Here is a 21105-nt window from a genome sequence, read left to right as displayed (position 1 = left end):
CACTGCAAACTGAGTTTCTGATCATCTTCACCCTGGAAGGAGTCTTCCAAAAGCTGACCTAAAACGGTCTGCATGTGGACAAAATGAAAAATCTACATTGTTGAAAAACACCCATGTGGACTCGGCGCTGGTGTTTGTTTGTCTGGGCGTGGTCTTCCTCCTTCACTCTCCTGGCTCCTGACCCAAGGTCAAGAATGAATCTCTGTTCACCAGTTGTTGGTGTTTTTCACTGTGCTGTCTCGTGCAAATGAACACAGCTGCAAAACAAAAAGCAGAAAACAAGGATGAATTTAATGATTTCTTTGTCTTCAGTGGTAAAGTCTCATGTAGAGTAGTTATAGAGAGCATTAGTTCATGTGTCAGAGAGTCAGAAAGCAGAAGTAGTTAGTGAGGAGGTTTTTGTCACAGTGTAAATCACTGTGATACCCTCTCTTTAGCAGAGTTGTCCCATGTGTGACAGTAATAGACAGCAGAGTCTCCTGCCTCTGCCCTCTTAATGATGAACTGGTAATCTGTGTTTGATGAGGCTTTCGAGTTGAATCTGTCTGAGGAGAATCCTGTTCCAAAGCTGGGTGAACTGCTCCCATAGTAAAAACTCAGAACATGCTGAGGAGCTGCACCAGGAACCTGTTTATACCAATTGACATAATATCCATCATCTCTCTGAATGTTGCAGTTGAGAACAACCTCTTGTCCTGGAGAAACTGTGTGGACAGCAGGCGTCTGGGTCAGCACGATCACTGCATCAACATCTGTCAACAAACACAGAAAAATCCATGAGTGAAAGGTTTGTGTGTGAAAATCTGAGCTACAGTATAAAAGCAATGAGAAGAATATCTTACATGTTAGAGCAGTGATGAGAGTGCAGAGGGTCCCCAGCATGTTGTCAGTGTGTGCTGTAAACGTCCCTTACTGTCCAGCTGAGAGGTGAGCAGGGTTGGAGTGTGAGGAGAAGAGAGACTGAAGCTTATAAAGACACTGAGGAGAGGAGAAGAGGAGGAGGAGGAGTTTACATCAGTGTTAATATTCTCAGAGGTGGTGTAAATACTTTTTAAGGTGATGTTTGAGTCTAAAGACCAAAAATATATGATGGCATTATAAATGTGATGTTGCTGGATTTCAGATTGATGGTTTCTCACATTTGTTTATTACAGTATGAGCAGTAAACAGTGTTCAGTAACAATCATGTTTAAACACTCAATGAATTTGGTTTTCTGTTGCTCTCAATGTCTATTTCTGTGTACGTACACAGAAATAGACATAAAGCTCAGAACAACGCTGAACAAAGGTCAACATAAACATTTAACTATATGTAAATAGAACAAACAAAACGATCTTTTAAAACCACAATGTTGCTGGTCCACCAGACCCCCAGAACATTTGGTGAATAAAGAAAATATGAACACAGCAACAGGTGTGAATCCTGATGTGCAAAGAGAAAAAGAAAGAAAAAGAACCTTATTTATTCTGAATGACGGTGGAATGTTTTTACTGTTTCACTTCTTCCATGACTTTATTATGAATAGTATTATTATCATAAATGAATGAACGCAACATACTAATCAATATGTACTATTGTCAATTCTTGGACAAAGAAAACTAAATTATTTACATTTTTGAAAACAAATGACTGGACATGGTGGGATGTTACATTGAGCCTGTTTGTGGCTCTATTATCAGTGGACATGTGTCAGAGACTCAGAAAGCAGAAGTATTTAGTGAGGAGGTTTTTGTCACAGTGTAAATCACTGTGATACAGCTGCAGCTGCAGAGGTGTCCCATGTAGCACAGTAATAGACTGCTGAGTCTCCCTCCTCCACATTGTTGATGATCAAACGATAATCTGATTTTGACTGATGAGTAGATGTGAACTTTGGAGACGAGAAACCAGAGCCATAGCCGGGGTACCACCAGCTGTAATAAAAATGCAAGACAAGCTGAGGAGCTCCTCCTGGAATCTGTTTGTACCAGTGAGCTCCACTGTCAGTCACAGTGCCCAGGTTACAGTCCATGGTGGCTGTCTCTCCTGTCCTCATCGTCACAACAGGAGGCTTCTGTGTCACCACCGTCACACCACTCACACCTGGAAACAACAAGATTACATGAAGTCGAGAGAAACACACAGACTGATGAATCCAACATGAGCTCAAAGCTGCAGTAAGTCAGCCTCCTTACATGTTAGAGCAGTGATGAGAGTGCAGAGGGTCCCCAGCATGTTGTCAGTGTGTGCTGAGAATGGCCTTGGAACTTGGAAAGTGAGCTTCCTGCTGACAGATTAGAGGGTTTGGAGGATGAGGAGAGGAGGTGCTGGAGGAGCAATTTAAGACAACACTGAAACTGAGAGTGACTGACAGGAGGAGGAGCTTTGCTTCAATCTGCATGCTTTGGCACATTTCTTGCTCTCTTATCTTCTGTGAAGGGAAAAGTCTTTTCTGTCTCCATTATTGTCTCTGAAGACCCCAAAATATGACAACATGATGATTTGAAAAAGACTTCCTGCACTTTTATTGTCATAGATTTGTTTCTTTGCTCACTTCTTAATAAAGGGATTGAATTGAGTTCCCTCTGATTTCACAGAGAGCTGACACTTGACCTCTTCATTTACATGCAGCTATAAATAAGCAGAGGAGGCCTGCAGGTGCATACTGCATAAAAAGTGCTGACAGCACCAATCACACAGATGGAGCTGATTCAAATCCATTGGATTTAATCTTGTTTCACAGACGGAGTCTCTGAGACCACAAACAGAAGTGATTCATCATTTCCACTGACTGATCAATACAGATATTTACCACATATATTTATCCGCAACAGTAAGAGTGAAATTCTCTGTTTGTCTTTGTTTATCAGTCGTTGTTGTTTTTTTTTGTCTTTTCCAATTAAAAGAATAAAATAAAAAACAGAAAACAACAAATGCGGATTCTAGTTATTTTGTTAAGTTCAGTGTTGAGAGAGATTTGGAAGAAACTTTTATGTGACATTTGTTTCTCAAGATCAGATTGATGAAACTGGTTTGTAGTTTCTTAAAGTCTCATGTAGGGTAGTTATAGAGAGCATTAGTTCATGTGTCAGAGACTCAGAAAGCAGAAGTAGTTAGTGAGGAGGTTTTTGTCACAGTGTAAATCACTGTGATACCCATTCTTGAGCGGAGTTGTCCCATGTTAGACAGTGATAGACAGCAGAGTCTCCTGCCTCTGCCCTCTTAATGATGAACTGGTAATCTGTGTTTGATGAGGCTTTAGAGTTGAATCGGTCTGAGGAGAATCCTGTTCCAAAGTAGAGTGAACTGCTAGAATAGAGAAATCTCAGTACATACTGAGGAGCTTCATCAGGAACCTGTTTATACCAGTAGACATATTTGCCATCATATCTCTGAATGTTGCAGCTGAGAACAACCTCTTGTCCTGGAGAAACTGTGTGGACAGCAGGCGTCTGGGTCAGCACTTTGGCTGCATCAACATCTGTCAACAAACACAGAAAAATCCATGAGTGAAAGGTTTGTGTGTGAAAATCTGAGCTATGAAAGCAATGAGAAGAATATCTTACATGTTAGAGCAGTGATGAGAGTGCAGAGGGTCCCCAGCATGTTGTCAGTGTGTGCTGTAAACGTCCCTTACTGTCCAGCTGAGAGGTGAGCAGGGTTGGAGTGTGAGGAGAAGAGAGACTGAAGCTTATAAAGACACTGAGGAGAGGAGAAGAGGAGGAGGAGGAGGAGGAGGAGGAGGAGGAGGAGTTTACATCAGTGTTAATATTCTCGCAAATGTTCTTTTTAAGATGCTGTTTGAAAAATAATAAACATAAAACAATGTCTGGAGTAGAAATAGTGCTGGAATAAGTATTGAGTGATTAATGTAACAGGTTGCTTTATAACCATGAAGTGACAATATGCATGGACACATGTATATGCAGCATGCTCACATTTGTATTTGATATATTTTTGTTAAAAAAATGTCTGTTGAAACTCTGAAATCCTTCAATTCAGGTTCTGTGGATGTTTAGTGTTTCAGGGTTATTGCACAGTGATTGTTTCTGACACCATGTGACTGATTTGACTCTTCATCAGTGATGGTCTGTGGGGAGAAACTGTTCTTGTGTCTGGTTGTTTTGGTGTACAGAGCTCTGTAGCGCCCACCAGAGGACAGAAGTGGGAACATGTTGTGTCCACTTTGTAAATGCAGGTTCAACAGTTTGCGTATAAATGTCACAACATCCAAATGTGTTTTTCATGAAAATTACAAACAGTTTAAAATCCATATTTTTGTGAACTCATGAAGTTCAGTTATTCCTGGTGTTTCCTGTGTTTTCTCCCTGACCTCGTGTCTCCTGTGCTCCCCTCTTTGTTTCTCTGTGTGTTTGTCTGTGGATGTGTTGTGGTCGGAGCTCTCCTCTGCTCCTCACTTCCTGATTGCTGTTCAGCAGACACACCTGCTCCAAGCCGCTCACCTGCAGCCCGTCAACTCATCAACCCTGCACAACATCAACCCTGGTTCTTCAGCCACTCGTCTCCAGATCCTTCAGTTTGCTAAAGCTGCGGCCGAGTCGAGCTCTAGTTCTGTGATTGCTCGTGTTGTTTGTATCTGTGATTAATCCTGTGTTAACCTGTGTTCAGGTTCACTCATTCTCTGTGATTTCCGTCTGTCTGTCCTGCTCAGCATCTCACCAGTCCACTCTCCAGCCAACAGCTCAGCTCTCTGTGCCTGCTGTGCTTCTCCCTGCTCTGCCGTTCAGCTCTGCTCTGTCCACTGTCTGCCAGCCATTCACTCACCTGACACACTCCACCGTAAACTCCAGCTTGACTCACCATCAATCCATCTCACCTTTCCCAATTCCGACAAAAACTGTGTTGAACCATTACCAGTCTTTGTCTGAGTGTTGCTTTAATTATTAATGATGGTGGAGTGTTTTTAATGGTGCATTACTTTAATACATTTTTTGTTTTGTATTTCATTGTAAGAGAATGATTTCAAAATACTCATAAAATTGTGCATTGATCAATTCTTGTGGAAGAAAAAAAATAAGAGCATGTAAATGTTTGAAAATGAATGATTTGTACATGGTGGGATGTTACACTGAGCTTGTTTGGTGGCTCTATTATCAGTGGACAGAGAGTCAGAAAGCAGAAGTAGTTAGTGAGGAGGTTTTTGTCACAGTGTGAATCACTGTGATACGTATTCTTTAGCAGAGTTGTCCCATGTTAGACAGTAATAGACAGCAGAGTCTCCTGCCTCTGCCCTCTTAATGATGAACTGGTAATCTGTGTCTGATGAGGCTTTCGAGTTGAATCTGTCTGAGGAGAATCCTGTTCCAAAGCTGGGTGAACTGTAACTATGGTAAAATTTCAGAACATACTGAGGAGCTTCACCAGGAACCTGTTTATACCAACTGACATATTGGTTATCATCTCTCTGAATGTTGCAGTTGAGAACAACCTCTTGTCCTGGAGAAACTGTGTGGACAGCAGGCGTCTGGGTCACCACTTTCGCTGCATCAACATCTGTCAACAAACACAGAAAAATCCATGAGTGAAAGGTTTGTGTGTGAAAATCTGAGCTATAAAAGCAATGAGAAGAATATCTTACATGTTAGAGCAGTGATGAGAGTGCAGAGGGTCCCCAGCATGTTGTCAGTGTGTGCTGTAAACGTCCCTTACTGTCCAGCTGAGAGGTGAGCAGGGTTGGAGTGTGAGGAGAAGAGAGACTGAAGCTTATAAAGACACTGAGGAGAGGAGAAGAGGAGGAGGAGGAGTTTACATCTGTGTTCATATTCTCAGAGGTGGCACAAATGTTCTTTATAAGGTGCTGTTTGAGTCAAGGAGACGGGAGAAGAGGAGGAGGAGTTTCAACACTTAACACTGGTTTTAGTCATGAATAAATGACTGTTCACTTATTATCCACAAATCAGTTTGTTCCAATTTGTTTTTTTGTTGTTCCTGTTGTCATTGCAGGTCTTTGTAGTTCATCCTCTGCTGGGCCTTTTTACTAATTATGGTGATGTTGGACGTCCACTTTGGGTTCTGGGAGATTGTGGATCCCAGAAACTTGAACGTTTCATATCAGACACGTGTTGTTGATTATAGTGACAGAGGGCAGTGTTGGGGTCTCCAATTTAATCTAAGTGTCAGTATCATAGTCATCACCACATGTGCACCAGAGGATTTCTGTAAAATAGGATTTATTACATTTTAAGAATTTAAATCAAGAAACCAGAACATTTTGCAAATTTCCATTATTGAAATCTTTTTTTATATAATTACAAAGGTAAAATAGTATTTTATTTCTGTAAACACTGAGTTTTGAAACAGTGTAATGAATCATGACCTGTCGTTGAACATATCAATATTGTTTATTTTTTAAGCAAATTAACACTAGATAGTTCTTAATTAATGTGAGACTCCAAGAAAAGGGTGGACAACTTTGACAATATCATATTAATATTTCTGTGGGGAAGTTATAGAAGCATTGGCTGTTTGCTGACTGTCAGTCAAGACCTGTGAGAGACTCAAAAAGCGGAAGTAGTTCATGAGGAGGTTTTTGTCACAGTGTAAATCACTGTGATACGTACTCCTTAGCAGAGCTGTCCCATGTAGCACAGTAATAGACTGCTGAGTCTCCCTCCTCCACATTGTTGATGATCAAACGATAATCTGATTGTGACTGATGAGTAATTGTGAACTTTGGAGACAAGAAACCAGAGCCATAGAAAGGAGAGCTAAAGCTGTGAAAAAAATTAAGTATAAACTGAGGAACTCCTCCTGGAATCTGTTTATACCAGCGTGGTCCATCTATTGCCGAGTTACAGTCCATGGTGGCTGTCTCTCCTGTCCTCAGCGCCACAACAGGAGGCTTCTGTGTCACCACCGTCACACCACTCACACCTGGAAACAAGAAGATGACATGAAGTCAAGAGAAACACACAGACTGATGAATCCAACATGAGCTCAAAGCTGCAGTAAGTCAGCCTTCTTACATGTTAGAGCAGTGATGAGAGTGCAGAGGGTCCCCAGCATGTTGTCAGTGTGTGCTGAGAATGGCCTTGGAACTTGGAAAGTGAGCTTCCTGCTGACAGATTAGAGGGTTTGGAGGATGAGGAGAGGAGGTGCTGGAGGAGCAATTTAAGACAACACTGAAACTGAGAGTGACTGACAGGAGGAGGAGCTTTGCTTCAATCTGCATGCTTTGGCACATTTCTTGCTCTCTTATCTTCTGTGAAGGGAAAAGTCTTTTCTGTCTCCATTATTGTCTCTGTGGACAATGTCTCCCCCCGACCCCAAAATATGACAACATGATGATTTGAACAAGACTTCCTGCACTTTTATTGTCATAGATTTGTGTCTTTGCTCACTTCTTAATAAAAGGGATTGAACTGAGTTCCCTCTGATTTCACAGAGAGCTGACACTTGACCTCTTCATTTACATGCAGCTATAAATAAGCAGAGGAGGCCTGCAGGTGCATCCTGGGAAGGAAGAGAGGGAGAAGCAGAGAGGTGATGCTTCACTGACGGAGGATAAACGTTCAGTTTCATTTGCTCATTTCATTTGATTTGTCTAACGTCTCAATGACTGCAAGCAAATAAATCCAAAAAAAGGTGATATTAAAGACACTGAGGAGAGGAGAAGAGGAGGAGGAGGAGTTTACATCATTGTTAATATTCTCAGGGGTGGTGTAAATACTTTTTAAGGTGCTGTTTGAGTCTAATGACCAAAAATATATGATCACATTACAAATATGATGTTGCTTGATTTCAGATTGATGGTTTCTCACAGTTGTTTATGACAGTATGAGCAGTAAACAGTGTTCAGTAACAATCATGTTTAAACACTCAAGGAATTTGGTTTTCTGTTGCTCTCAATGTACGTACACAGAAATAGACATAAAGCTCAGAACAAAGCTGAACAAAGGTCGATATAAACATTTAACTATATGTAAATAGAACAAACAAAACAATCTTTTAAAACCACAATGTTGCTGGTCCACCAGACCCCCAGAACACTTAGTGAATAAAGAAAATATGAACACAGCAACAGGTGTGAATCCTGATGTGCAGCGAGAGAAAAAAAGAAAAAGAACCTTATTTATTCTGGATGAAGGTGGAATGTTTTTACTGGTTCATGCGTTCAATAAGTTTATTATTATTAATATTATTATTGTAAAAGAAAGACTGCAAATTATGTGTATATACATATAAATATGAACTTTCATCAATTCTTGGGCAAAGAAAACAAAATAATTTACATTTTTTAAAACAAATGATTGTACATGGCGGGATGTTACATTGAGCCTGTTTGTGGCTCTATTATCAGTGGACATGTGTGAGAGAGTCAGAAAGCAGAAGTATTTAGTGAGGAGGTTTTTGTCACAGTGTAAATCACTGTGATACGTGCTGCTTAGCAGAGTCGTCCCATGTGTGACAGTAATAGACTGCTGAGTCTCCCTCCTCCACATTGTTGATGATCAAACGATAATCTGATTGTGACTGATGAGTAGATGTGAACTTTGGAGACGAGAAACCAGAGCCATAAAAAGGAGAGCTAAAGCTGTGATGAAACCTAAGTACATACTGAGGAACTCCTCCTGGAATCTGTTTATACCAGCGTGGTCCATCTATTGCCGAGTTACAGTCCATGGTGGCTGTCTCTCCTGTCCTCAGCGTCACAACAGGAGGCTTCTGTGTCACCACCGTCACACCACTCACACCTGGAAACAAGAAGATGACATGAAGTCAAGAGAAACACACAGACTGATGAATCCAACATGAGCTCAAAGCTGCAGTAAGTCAGCCTCCTTACATGTTAGAGCAGTGATGAGAGTGCAGAGGGTCCCCAGCATGTTGTCAGTGTGTGCTGAGAATGGCCTTGGAACTTGGAAAGTGAGCTTCCTGCTGACAGATTAGAGGGTTTGGAGGATGAGGAGAGGAGGTGCTGGAGGAGCAATTTAAGACAACACTGAAACTGAGAGTGACTGACAGGAGGAGGAGCTTTGCTTCAATCTGCATGCTTTGGCACATTTCTTGCTCTCTTATCTTCTGTGAAGGGAAAAGTCTTTTCTGTCTCCATTATTGTCTCTGTAGACAATGTCTCCCCCCGACCCCAAAATATGACAACATGATGATTTGAACAAGACTTCCTGCACTTTTATTGTCATGGATTTGTTTCTTTGCTCACTTCTAAATAAAAGGGATTGAACTGAGTTCCCTCTGATTTCACAGAGAGCTGACACTTGAACTCTTCATTTACATGCAGCTATAAATAAGCAGAGGAGGCCTGCAGGTGCATCCTGGGAAGGAAGAGAGGGAGGAGCAGAGAGGTGATGCTTCACTGACGGAGGATAAACGTTCAGTTTCATTTGCTCATTTCATCCGGTTTTTCCTACGTCTTAACAACTGTAAGTGACTGAAACCAAAAAAGGTGATTTTAATCTCTCTGTTGAGCTTTTATTGCAAATTAGCTCCTAATAACAATGTAGCTTTCTGAAGAAACACACTGAAGAAATAATCAGACAGAAATATGTCTGTTATCTCTGTGTCCTGGATTCATGAGATGTGAGATGAACATGAGGAGAAAAATAAAATCTACTGACAGTTACAACATTTTGGTGAACGTTATTGTTTCAAATGATGTTTTCAAGAAAACAAATAAATACAAACACATTTGTCGTCCACAGTTTGTTGTATGTTTACTTTTTATTGAATGAGTCTGGACAAACGCAGCAGTTGCAAAGCTGATACAACACCTCCACCTCACTGTCACAACATTTATTACAAGCATGCAGACACATCTTTTCTAACACGTCAACCTCGTCATGAGCAAACAGCACAAACAGTAAAGAAGCAGCTTTGAAATGCTCATTCTGCTCCTCTGCTATTCTTCAGTGGGACAGTGCGACGTGTCGATGTTTTTCTCTGAAGTCTGGGAGCCCAGAGACACTTTACACGTGTAAACCTTATCCATGTTCCAGTCTGACGTCTGGATGGCCAGAGAGCTGCTGATTCGGAAAGTCCGGTCCGCTTGCTGAACAGCGGTGCTGGTGGAGATCCCGCTGCTCACTGGACTCCCACCAGACAACCAGCTCACATCTGCAAAAGGCACAGACTGACTGGACAGACAGACCAGAGTGGCTTTGTTGGACTGGAGCTCAGCACGGGACGGAGGGAAGACTGTGAGGACAGGAGGAGGGAGGCTGGAGCCTGAAAACACACCAAGGACATTCATCAAATAACCCCAAATGGAATCACTGATACAAAGCACGACAGCAGCAGATTATTTCACTGTTTTCTTCAACGATACGACAAACACAGTGAAGAAGTGAAGCATTTTAAATGAGTGAAAACATTTTGAAATCATCACCTAAAATATGAGCACTCTTCCTGTTTCAAACAAAGTCTATCAGTTACAAACTTAGAAACATTTGGATTCATTCAGGATCATTTTTATGTTGAAAAAATTCATGAAGTCACTTTCTGTGTCTCACAAATAACATGTGAAAAAAACTATATTCACTAATATAAAAAACTGTGAAAAATTCCCTAAACTGTAGAAGATTAGTCAGTAAACATTAATAAACTCAATAATTTGGTGTTGATATGACAGAATAAATTACATTTGACAGATTATTTAGCATTTGGTTTTACAATGATACAAAAGTGTCATCAGTCTTGAAAAGAAATCATCAAATTTTGTACATTTTGTCCAAATGTTAAAATTGCTCAGCCATCAAAACACTTCAGAGTATTTGTAGATATCATTTAACACATTTTGATCATTAGCAGATCTTTACTTTGTCCTCAAAGACACAGTCTGGCATCAAAGCAGATGAAAAGAAGTCAAAGTGAAATTCACTCAACAACATGTTTGACTTTCTAAACAGTCAGCCTGATATGATTTTCACCGAATTTGACTCAGAAACAGAGAATCTGTCTTGTTTTGCGATCAGTTAAAAAGTACTTACTTGTCACAGTCAGCTTGGTGCCTTGTCCGAATACCACAGTGATTCAGTTTGTACACATGGCCGTACAAAAACCTCCTGACTCTCACTGATGAGGGGAGTGGAACTGAAACATCCTGTTGAGACCAACTTTCACTGTCAACATCTCGTTCACTTCATCAGTCTGCTTCTGTTCACAAACACTGCTGGACTTGAGGACTGATTCTCAGTCTTCTGCTGCATCCTTTTGTTTTCGTGCTGGACATGTTAAAAGTCCAGATATCATCAGTCAATTCAGTCCAATGTTAATGAGGAAAATCATTCAGACAATGCAGCTGAACCTGGTTGGATGTTATTGACTGCAGGGATGGGATAACAGTCATTTTCTGTTTAACTTGCTGCAGCCAAAAGTCGTCTTCAGACGATCAAATTCAACCAAAGCAGTTGATATAATGTCAGAGACATAATTACTCACAAAAATGGCTCCTGCTGTACTGAACTCATCAGGCTGTGGATTTTGTCCTGTAACAGTGTTCACCCTGTGTTTGGTTGACATTGTTGGAGACCCACAGACCCACTGCTGTCTGTGCAAATATACTCAATATGTTCTTCTTATGACCTCATTAAAACTCAATGTGTAGAAAAGTGAAAGATGTTTTGACACATGGTGACATTTCTGATGTTTGAGGTCAATTCAATGTCAGAGAGGTCAAACTCCCTGTTAGACCTCTGATGAACAGACTGTTATAAAACTCCAACAACATGAACTGATGGAGACTGATTTGATGTTTGGGAGGTGAAATGCTGCATAAAAAGTGCTGACAGCACCAATCACACAGATGGAGCTGATTCAAATCCATTGGATTTAATCTTGTTTCACAGACGGATTCTCTGAGACCACAAACAGAAGTGATTCATCATTTCCACTGACTGATCAATACAGATATTTACCACATATATTTATCCCCAACAGAAAGAATGAAATTCTTTGTTTATCTTTGTTTATCAGTCGTTGGTGTTTTTTCTGTCTTGTGCAAATGAAAATAATTAAATGAAAAGCAGAAAACAGCAAATGCTGAATCTAATTATTTCTTCAATTTCAGTGTTGAGAGAGATTTGGAAGAAACTTTGACATGAAATTGGTCAAGATTAGATTGATGAAACTGGATTTTAAGTTATTTTTAAAGTCTCATGTCGGGTAGTTATAGAGAGCATTAGTTCATGTGTCAGAGAGTCAGAAAGCAGAAGTAGTTAGTGAGGAGGTTTTTGTCACAGTGTAAATCACTGTGATACCCTCTCTTTAGCAGAGTCGTCCCATGTTTGACAGTAATAGACAGCAGAGTCTCCTGCCTCTGCCCTCTTAATGATGAACTGGTAATCTGTGTTTGATGAGGCTTTAGAGTTGAATCTGTCTGAGGAGAATCCTGTTCCAAAGATGAGTGAACTGCTCCCGTAGTAAAAACCCAGAACAAACTGAGGAGCTTCACCAGGAACCTGTTTATACCAACTGACATAAACATTATCATATCTCTGAATGTTGCAGTTGAGAACAACCTCTTGTCCTGGAGAAACTGTGTGGACAGCAGGCGTCTGAGTCAGCACGATCACTGCATCAACATCTGTCAACAAACACAGAAAAATCCATGAGTGAAAGGTTTGTGTGTGAAAATCTGAGCTATGAAAGCAATGAGAAGAATATCTTACATGTTAGAGCAGTGATGAGAGTGCAGAGGGTCCCCAGCATGTTGTCAGTGTGTGCTGTAAACGTCCCTTACTGTCCAGCTGAGAGGTGAGCAGGGTTGGAGTGTGAGGAGAAGAGAGACTGAAGCTTATAAAGACACTGAGGAGAGGAGAAGAGGAGGAGGAGGAGGAGGAGGAGGGGGAGGAGGAGGAGGAGGAGGAGGAGGAGGAGGAGGAGTTGCAACATTGGTTTCATTTTTTTCTGTTCTGCTCTGCTCTCGACTCCGTCACTTCTGTTTTGCCTCACTCTCAACATCCATTTCATACACAATCACCACATCTGGCCAATGATCTCTCTGCTGAAGGACCTCGAGCCAATCACTCCTCGGATGCTGTCCATTAAATAATTCACCGTGTTTCTGTCTTTCACACCTTTGTTTGTGCAATCCAGCACCTCCCCGTCACCTCCATCTCCCTCAAGATGATCCCAGTGATTCAACTGAGAGGTTCCATCCTCCACCTGTTGGCTTTCCTCCACCAGCAGCATCTTGTAGACTCCAGGTGATTCCACCTGTCTCCAGTCTTCATGGGCTCAGGCTTCATGGTGATGCAGCACATTGATGGAGTCAAATCAGCTTCATCTGTTAACTGTTTGTTTCTGTGACAGCTGTGCAGCAGTTAGCTTCAGTGCTTGTCTCATCAAGTGGGATTCATGTAAATTATTTTCACATCTAAAGCCAGAAAAATCAGGTGAATCCATTGAGAAGATATTGGATATTAAACAGTGAGATTTTTCATCATCCATGCAGGGAAAACATTGAGCTTTGGTTCGGGGCTTCACACTCACAGATGTGTCCTTTGACTGTTAAATCCACTTGTGTTCTCATCACATTAATGTTCTCTTTACTTTTGTCTCAATGTCCTTTTCCTCATTCTGTCCTCGGCCCCTGTCTTCAGTCACATCTCACTTCCTCCAGGCTCATGTTTTTCCATGGAAGTCACCTGACTCTCCTCACCAACCTGCTCACCTGTTCTGCATTTCCCTCATCAGCGTGTCGCTCCACTTACCAGCCCCCATTTCTCAGTCTTTGGCCAGATTGTTAATGTTGTTTCATTCCTTGCTTTCCAGCCAGAATGACCCTCAACCTGTATCCTGCTACCCGAACCTGGACCTGGACCTGGACCTGGACCTGGACCTCCAACCTGACCGTCTGCCTGATCCATGGACTTGTGATTCTCTTCCTAATCCCTTTGAATAAGTCTGTTCAGGCTGCTTTCCTGGTTTTGACCCTTGTCTGTCTTCTGATTCAATGAGCTTTTGCACCTCTATTTTCACAATAAATCACTGACCTCTCCCTGTCTGTCTGGACTGTCTGCATTTGGGTCCTTCCCTCATTATCTTGAGCAAACTCCTGTGAAAGATTTTCATGAATCAAACAATCTATAGACATGTTGCCAGGTGAATCAAAGATTTTCATTTTGTTTTGATTTAACTGCACATGACAGAGATTTTCGTGTTTTTAACTTCTGGTGAGCAGATGACATTTGGACCTGTCAATGAAGACGGAAAATGTAACTAGATTACAATTTAAAACAAGTGTTTGTGTAACATCATCACGACATGTGCACCAGAGGATTTATATCAGGAAGGATTTTTAACATTATTGTTGATAATTATATCTAAAATCTTGATTATTTTATAATGAGTGATAAGAAAAAAATGTAAAAAAGAAACAACAATGAAAAATCATCAGCTGAAACAGGAGCAGTGTTTCTCTTTAAAACATCACAGATCACAGTGGCTGATGGCTTCACTATCAGCAGGTCAGAAAGCAGAAGTAGTTAGTGAGGAGGTTTTTGTCACAGTGTAAATCACTGTGATACAGCTGCATCAGCAGAGCCATCCCATGTTTGACAGTAATAGACAGCAGAGTCTCCTGCCTCTGCCCTCTTAATGATGAACTGGTAATCTGTGTTTGATGAGGCTTTAGAGTTGAATCTGTCTGAGGAGAATCCTGTTCCAAAGATGGGTGAACTGTGACTATGGTAAAATCTCAGAACATACTGAGGAGCTTCACCAGGAACCTGTTTATACCAATGGACATAATTTCCAGAATCAGTTTTGCAGTTGAGAACAACCTCTTGTCCTGGAGAAACTGTGTGGACAGCAGGCGTCTGGGTCAGCATTTTCGCTGCATCAACATCTGTCAACAAACACAGAAAAATCCATGAGTGAAAGGTTTGTGTGTGAAAATCTGAGCTATAAAAGTAATGAGAAGAATATCTTACATGTTAGAGCAGTGATGAGAGTGCAGAGGGTCCCCAGCATGTTGTCAGTGTGTGCTGTAAACGTCCCTTACTGTCCAGCTGAGAGGTGAGCAGGGTTGGAGTGTGAGGAGAAGAGAGACTGAAGCTTATAAAGACACTGAGAAGAGGAGGAGGAGGAGGAGTTTCAACACTCAACACTGGTTTCAGTCATGAATAAATATCCACAAATCAGTTTGTTCCAGTTTGTTTTGTTGTTGCTCTTGTTGTCTTTGCAGGTCTGATGATGACCTTTACATCAGTGCTAATATTCTCAGCATTGATACAAATGTTCTCTTTAAAGTGCTGTTTCATTTCAACGACATGAAGTAAAGAAGATCAGATGCTAAATGAGACTTCATTGGATTTCAGAATTGTTTTCTCCCACAGTAGTTTATGACAATATATTCAATCAACAGTGCTGAGTAACAATCAGAGTCAGCTGTAACGTGTACACAGGACTCTGGACATGTTTCAGTCCTGACTGTCTGTTGCAGTCTGTTCTGTCCTGTTTGGTGGTCGATCCAAACCAGACAGTGATGGATGAACAGCGTCCAGACTGGATGACTGCAGTGTGGAACTGGACCAGCAGCTCCTGAGGCAGGTTGAACTTCCTGACCTGACACAGGAAGTTCATCCTCTGCTGGGCCTTTTTACTGATTGTGGTGATATTGGACGTGCACTTTGGGTTCTGGGAGATTGTGGATCCCACCAGAGGACCAGCTGTCCATCCTCCCATCTGTATGAAGACTCATCAGCGTCATGTGGTCGATGGTCATTGTGTCGTCTGCAGTCTACTGGAGTTTTACAGACGAGTGTCCTGAGGTGCAGTCGTTGGAGTAGAGGGGGAAGAGCAGTGGGGAGAGCACACATCCCTGAGGGACGCCACAGCAGGATGAGATTTTCTCCAGTCTCACCTGCTGCTTCCTGTTCATCAGGAACTTTGTGATCTGACAGGTAGAAAATGAGAAGCTGGAGTAAACACAACTGTTTATCCCTTATCTCAGTTTGATCACACTTGGTAAATTGTCCTCTCACCAACTTAGCATGATCCATATTAATAATGAGTCCTGTTATTAATTTCTTGGAAAAACTTCATTCATTTGTGAAACTAAAATAGTATTTTCTGTTAACAGTGAGTTTTATAACAGTGTAATAACTCATGACCTGCCTTTGCACATGTGAATATTGTTTATATTTAGCAAATATTTCTGTGGGGAAAATACAGAAAGCATTGACTGTTTGCTGACTGTCAGTCAAGACCTGTGAGTGACTCAGAAAGCAGAAGTATTTAGTGAGGAGGTTTTTGTCACAGTGTAAATCACTGTGATACGTCCTCTTGAGCAGAGTCGTCCCATGTCTCACAGTAATAGACAGCAGAGTCTCCTGCCTCTGCCCTCTTAATGATGAACTGGTAGTCTATGTCTGATGAGGCTTTACAGTTGAATCTGTCTGAGGAGAATCCTGTTCCAAATTCAAGTGAACTGTCTGAATAGTAAAAGCTCAGAACATACTGAGGAGCTTCACCAGGAACCTGTTTATACCAACTGAGATCAGCACTATTACTATCATATCTCTGAATGTTGCAGTTGAGAACAACCTTTTGTCCTGGAGAAACTGTGTGGACAGCAGGCGTCTGGGTCAGCACTTTCGCTGCATCAACATCTGTCAACAAACACAGAAAAATCCATGAGTGAAAGGTTTGTGTGTGAAAATCTGAGCTATAAAAGCAATGAGAAGAATATCTTACATGTTAGAGCAGTGATGAGAGTGCAGAGGGTCCCCAGCATGTTGTCAGTGTGTGCTGTAAACGTCCCTTACTGTCCAGCTGAGAGGTGAGCAGGGTTGGAGTGTGAGGAGAAGAGAGACTGAAGCTTATAAAGACACTGAGGAGAGGAGGAGGAGGAGGAGGAGTTTACATCAGTGTTCATATTCACAGTGGTGGTATAAATGTTCTTTTTAAGCTGCTGTTTGAACAACAATGAACATCAAGCAATGTCTGCATTATAAATAGTGCTGGAATAGGTATTGAATGATTAGATTAGATTAGATTCAATTTTATTGTCATCGTCAGAGTGCAGCACATAGACAACAAAATGCAGTTTAGCATCAAACCAGAAGCGCAAATAGTCAAAATACCCAAACTATAAATACATACAGGTAGTGTAATTGGCATGAAGTATAAACAGTATGATATCAGTGCAAGTAATTACCATGAAACTATACCACAAGGTGGTTAGAGGGAGGCGTCAGTGTCCATCAATGGGAGGCTGGTGGGGATTAGAGGGGAGGCTGCTGGGGGACAGAGTTCAGCAGGGTAACAGCTCTGGGGAAGAAGCTGTCCCTGTGCCTGCTGGTACAGGAACAGAGACTCCTGAACCTCCCACCAGATGGGAGGGGGGCAAACAGTCCATGGTTGAGGTGGGAGCTGTCTCTGCTGATGCTGCGTGCCCTTCTTCGACACCGCTTGCACTGGAGGTTCTCGATAGCAGTTAGCTGGGCACCGCTGATCTACTGGACGGTTTCACCACCCATTGCAGGGCCTTGTGCTCGGAGGCTGTGCAGCTGCCGTACCATACTGAGATGCAGTTGGTTCGGATGCTCTCGATGGTGCAGCGGTAGAAGTTAACTAATTAATTGATTAATGTAACAGGTTGCTTTATAACCATGAAGTGACAATATGCATGGATACATGTGTGTATGCAGCATGCTCAGGTTTGTATTTGATATGTTTTTGTGAGAAAAATGTTGAAACTCTGAAATCCTTCATTTATAATTCAGGTTCTGTGGATGTTTAGTGTTTCAGGGTTATTGCACAGTGATTGTTTCTGACACCATGTGACTGATTTGACTCTTCATCAGTGATGGTCTGTGGGAAGAAACTGTTCTTGTGTCTGGTTGTTTTGGTGTACAGAGCTCTGTAGCGCCCACCAGAGGACAGAAGTGGGAACATGTTGTGTCCACTTTGTAAATGCAGGTTCAACAGTTTGTGTTTAAAATCAATGTTTTTGTGACCTCATGAAGTTCAGTTATTCCTGGTGTTTCCTGTGTTTTCTCCCTGACCTCGTGTCTCCTGTGCTCCCCTCTTTGTTTCTCTGTGTGTTTGTCTGTGGATGTGTTGTGGTCGGAGCTCTCCTCTGCTCCTCACTTCCTGATTGCTGTTCAGCAGACACACCTGCTCCAAGCCGCTCACCTGCAGCCCGTCAACTCATCAACCCTGCACAACATCAACCCTGGTTCTTCAGCCACTCGTCTCCAGATCCTTCAGTTTGCTAAATCTGCGGCCAAGTCGAGCTCTAGTTCTGTGATTGCTCGTGTTGTTTCTATCTGTGATTAATCCTGTGTTAACCTGTGTTCAGGTTCACTCATTCTCTGTGATTTCCGTCTGTCTGTCCTGCTCAGCATCTCACCAGTCCACTCTACAGCCAACAGCTCAGCTCTCTGTGCCTGCTGTGCTTCTACCTGCTCTGTCGTTCAGCTCTGCTCTGTCCACTGTCTGCCAGCCATTGACTCACCTGACACACTCCACCGTAAACTCCAGCTTAGGTCACCATCAATTCATCTCACCTTTCCCAATTCCTACACAAACTGTGTTGAACCATCACCAGCCTTTGTCTGAGTGCTGCTTTCATTTATTATTCATGATGGTGGAGTGTTTTTAATGGTGAATTATTATTATTATTAATATTATTATTATTATTATTATTATTATTATTGTGCAAGAATGGATGCAAAAAAGTCAGAAATATGGACTTGTCTTCAATTCAATTCTTGAGGGAAGAAACCAAATAAAAGCATTTAAATGTCTGAAAACAAATGATTGTAAATGGTGAGATGTTAAACTGAGCTTGTTCGTGGCTCTATTATCAGTTGACATGTGTCAGAGAGTCAGAAAGCAGAAGTAGTTAGTGAGGAGGTTTTTGTCACAGTGTAAATCACTGTGATACAGCTACAGAAGCAGAGTTGTCCCATGTCTCACAGTAATAGACAGCAGAGTCTCCTGCCTCTGCCCTCTTAATGATGAACTGGTAATCTGTGTTTGATGAGGTTTTAGAGTTGAATCTGTCTGAGGAGAATCCTGTTCCAAAGCTGGGTGAACTGCTCCCGTAGGAAAAACTCAGAACATACTGAGGAGCTTCACCAGGAACCTGTTTATACCAATGGACATAATATCCATCATATCTCTGAATGTTGCAGTTGAGAACAACCTCTTGTCCTGGAGAAACTGTGTGGACAGCAGGCGTCTGGGTCAGCACTTTCACCGCATCAACATCTGTCAACAAACACAGAAAAATCCATGAGTGAAAGGTTTGTGTGTGAAAATCTGAGCTATGAAAGCAATGAGAAGAATATCTTACATGTTAGAGCAGTGATGAGAGTGCAGAGGGTCCCCAGCATGTTGTCAGTGTGTGCTGTAAACGTCCCTTACTGTCCAGCTGAGAGGTGAGCAGGGTTGGAGTGTGAGGAGAAGAGAGACTGAAGCTTTTAAGACACTGAGGAGGAGGAGAAGAGGAGGAGGAGGAGGAGTTTATATCAGTGTTAATATTGTCAGGGGTGATACAAAAGTTCTTTTTAAGGTGCTGTTTGAGTCCAAAGGCTTAAAGAAAATATGATCACATGATAAATATGATGTTGCTGGATTTCAGATTGATGGATTCTCACAGTTGTTTATTCCAGTATGAGCAGTAAACAGTGTTCAGTAACAATGAGAGTCAGCAGATCCTCACCTGTCCCACAGCACAGTGACACACCTTCACTGTTAGCCTGTTATCCCGCTGCTGTCTCTGTCCAAGTTTTTTCCTGCTGTCGTTATGTACACCCCTCCACCTCCCCATCACAGTCTTTGCAGATCTTCACTTTCATCATTTCATCATCGTCATCAGCTTGTCAGTCAACAGAGTCATGCAGTCAGGCTTTTATCTCAAATCTGTGAAATATTTTTACAATAATATTGTTTTAAATCAATGTTGCTGATCACTACACCCCCGAACATTTGATCAATTAAAAAAAATATGAACACCACAAAGAGCTGAAGTCTGACTTGTAAAAAGAATGACAGACATTATGAGTAAAGGTGTGAAGAGGTAGAACGGTCGTCCACCTATCAGAAGGTCGGAGGTTCACTCCTCAGCCTCTGCAGTCCACATGTCAAAGTATCCTTGGACAACACACTAAAGCCCAGTTTCCTCCCAGTGCTGTGCCATTGGTGTGTGAGTGTGTGTGAATGGTTAAAAGCTCATAATGAGCAGGAGGCCTCAGCAGGTAGTCTGAATATGTGTGTGAATGGGTGAATGCAGACGAGTGTAGTGTTGTTTTAGTGGTTGTCAGAGTAGAAAAACGCTTCATAAATACAGTCAATTTTGAAATATATACTTGAATCAATGTCTCAGGAAAACCAATAAGAGCATGATTTTACACGATATTACACGGTGGGATGTTACAACCCAATTTCCAAACAGTTTGGGACACTGCTGTTGATGGCATCAAATTCTAAATGAGGATGTCATAATCAGACAACAATGAAATTTCTCCATTTCAACATTTCATATTTTGTCTTTGTGTTATTTTCAATAAAATGTGGATTTTGAATATTCATCACATTCTGCATCTATACATGTTTCACAGAGGGGCACAGCTTTATTGGAAACAACTGCACACTGGATTTATTTGACTCTATTGTCAGTGGAAATGTGTGAGATGATCAAAAAGCAGAAGTATTTAGTGAGGAGGTTTTTGTCACAGTGTAAATCACTGTGATACCCACTCCTTAGCAGAGTCGTCCCATGTAGCACAGTAATAGACTGCTGAGTCTCCCTCCTCCACATTGTTGATGATCAAACGATAATCTGATTTTGACTGATGAGTAGATGTGAACTTTGGAGACGAAAAACCAGAACCATAAAATACAGAGCTATCACCGTGATAAAAGAACAACATATACTGAGGAACTCCTCCTGGAATCTGTTTGTACCAGTAAGCATAATGGTTAGTCACAGTGCCCAGGTTACAGTCCATGGTGGCTGTCTCTCCTGTCCTCAGTGCCACAACAGGAGGCTTCTGTGTCACCACCGTCACACCACTCACACCTGGAAACAAGAAGATGACATGAAGTCAAGAGAAACACACAGACTGATGAATCCAACATGAGCTCAAAGCTGCAGTAAGTCAGCCTCCTTACATGTTAGAGCAGTGATGAGAGTG

The 21105-nt window shown here is 41.7% G+C and overlaps 1 protein-coding gene across 1 annotated transcript; it reads right to left on the bottom strand.

Annotated features, from left to right (window-relative positions):
* Positions 1-9660: 9660 nt before the first annotated feature.
* LOC143333724 (immunoglobulin lambda-1 light chain-like) lies at positions 9661-12664 on the bottom strand. The gene is made up of 4 exons (XM_076751955.1): positions 12625-12664; positions 12217-12539; positions 10945-10981; positions 9661-10183 (listed from the first exon to the last, which is right to left on the bottom strand). Exons 1-4 carry the CDS (start codon positions 12662-12664, stop codon positions 9858-9860), a joined length of 726 nt encoding a protein of 241 aa, XP_076608070.1. The 3' UTR covers positions 9661-9857.
* Between the last annotated feature and the right edge of the window lie 8441 nt (positions 12665-21105).

This window comes from Chaetodon auriga, chromosome 16 (genome assembly GCF_051107435.1).
Source record: "Chaetodon auriga isolate fChaAug3 chromosome 16, fChaAug3.hap1, whole genome shotgun sequence".
Lineage (NCBI taxonomy): Eukaryota > Metazoa > Chordata > Actinopteri > Chaetodontiformes > Chaetodontidae > Chaetodon > Chaetodon auriga.
The sequence above is the reverse complement of the archived record's forward strand: the minus strand, read 5'-3'. Positions and strand labels throughout refer to the sequence as shown.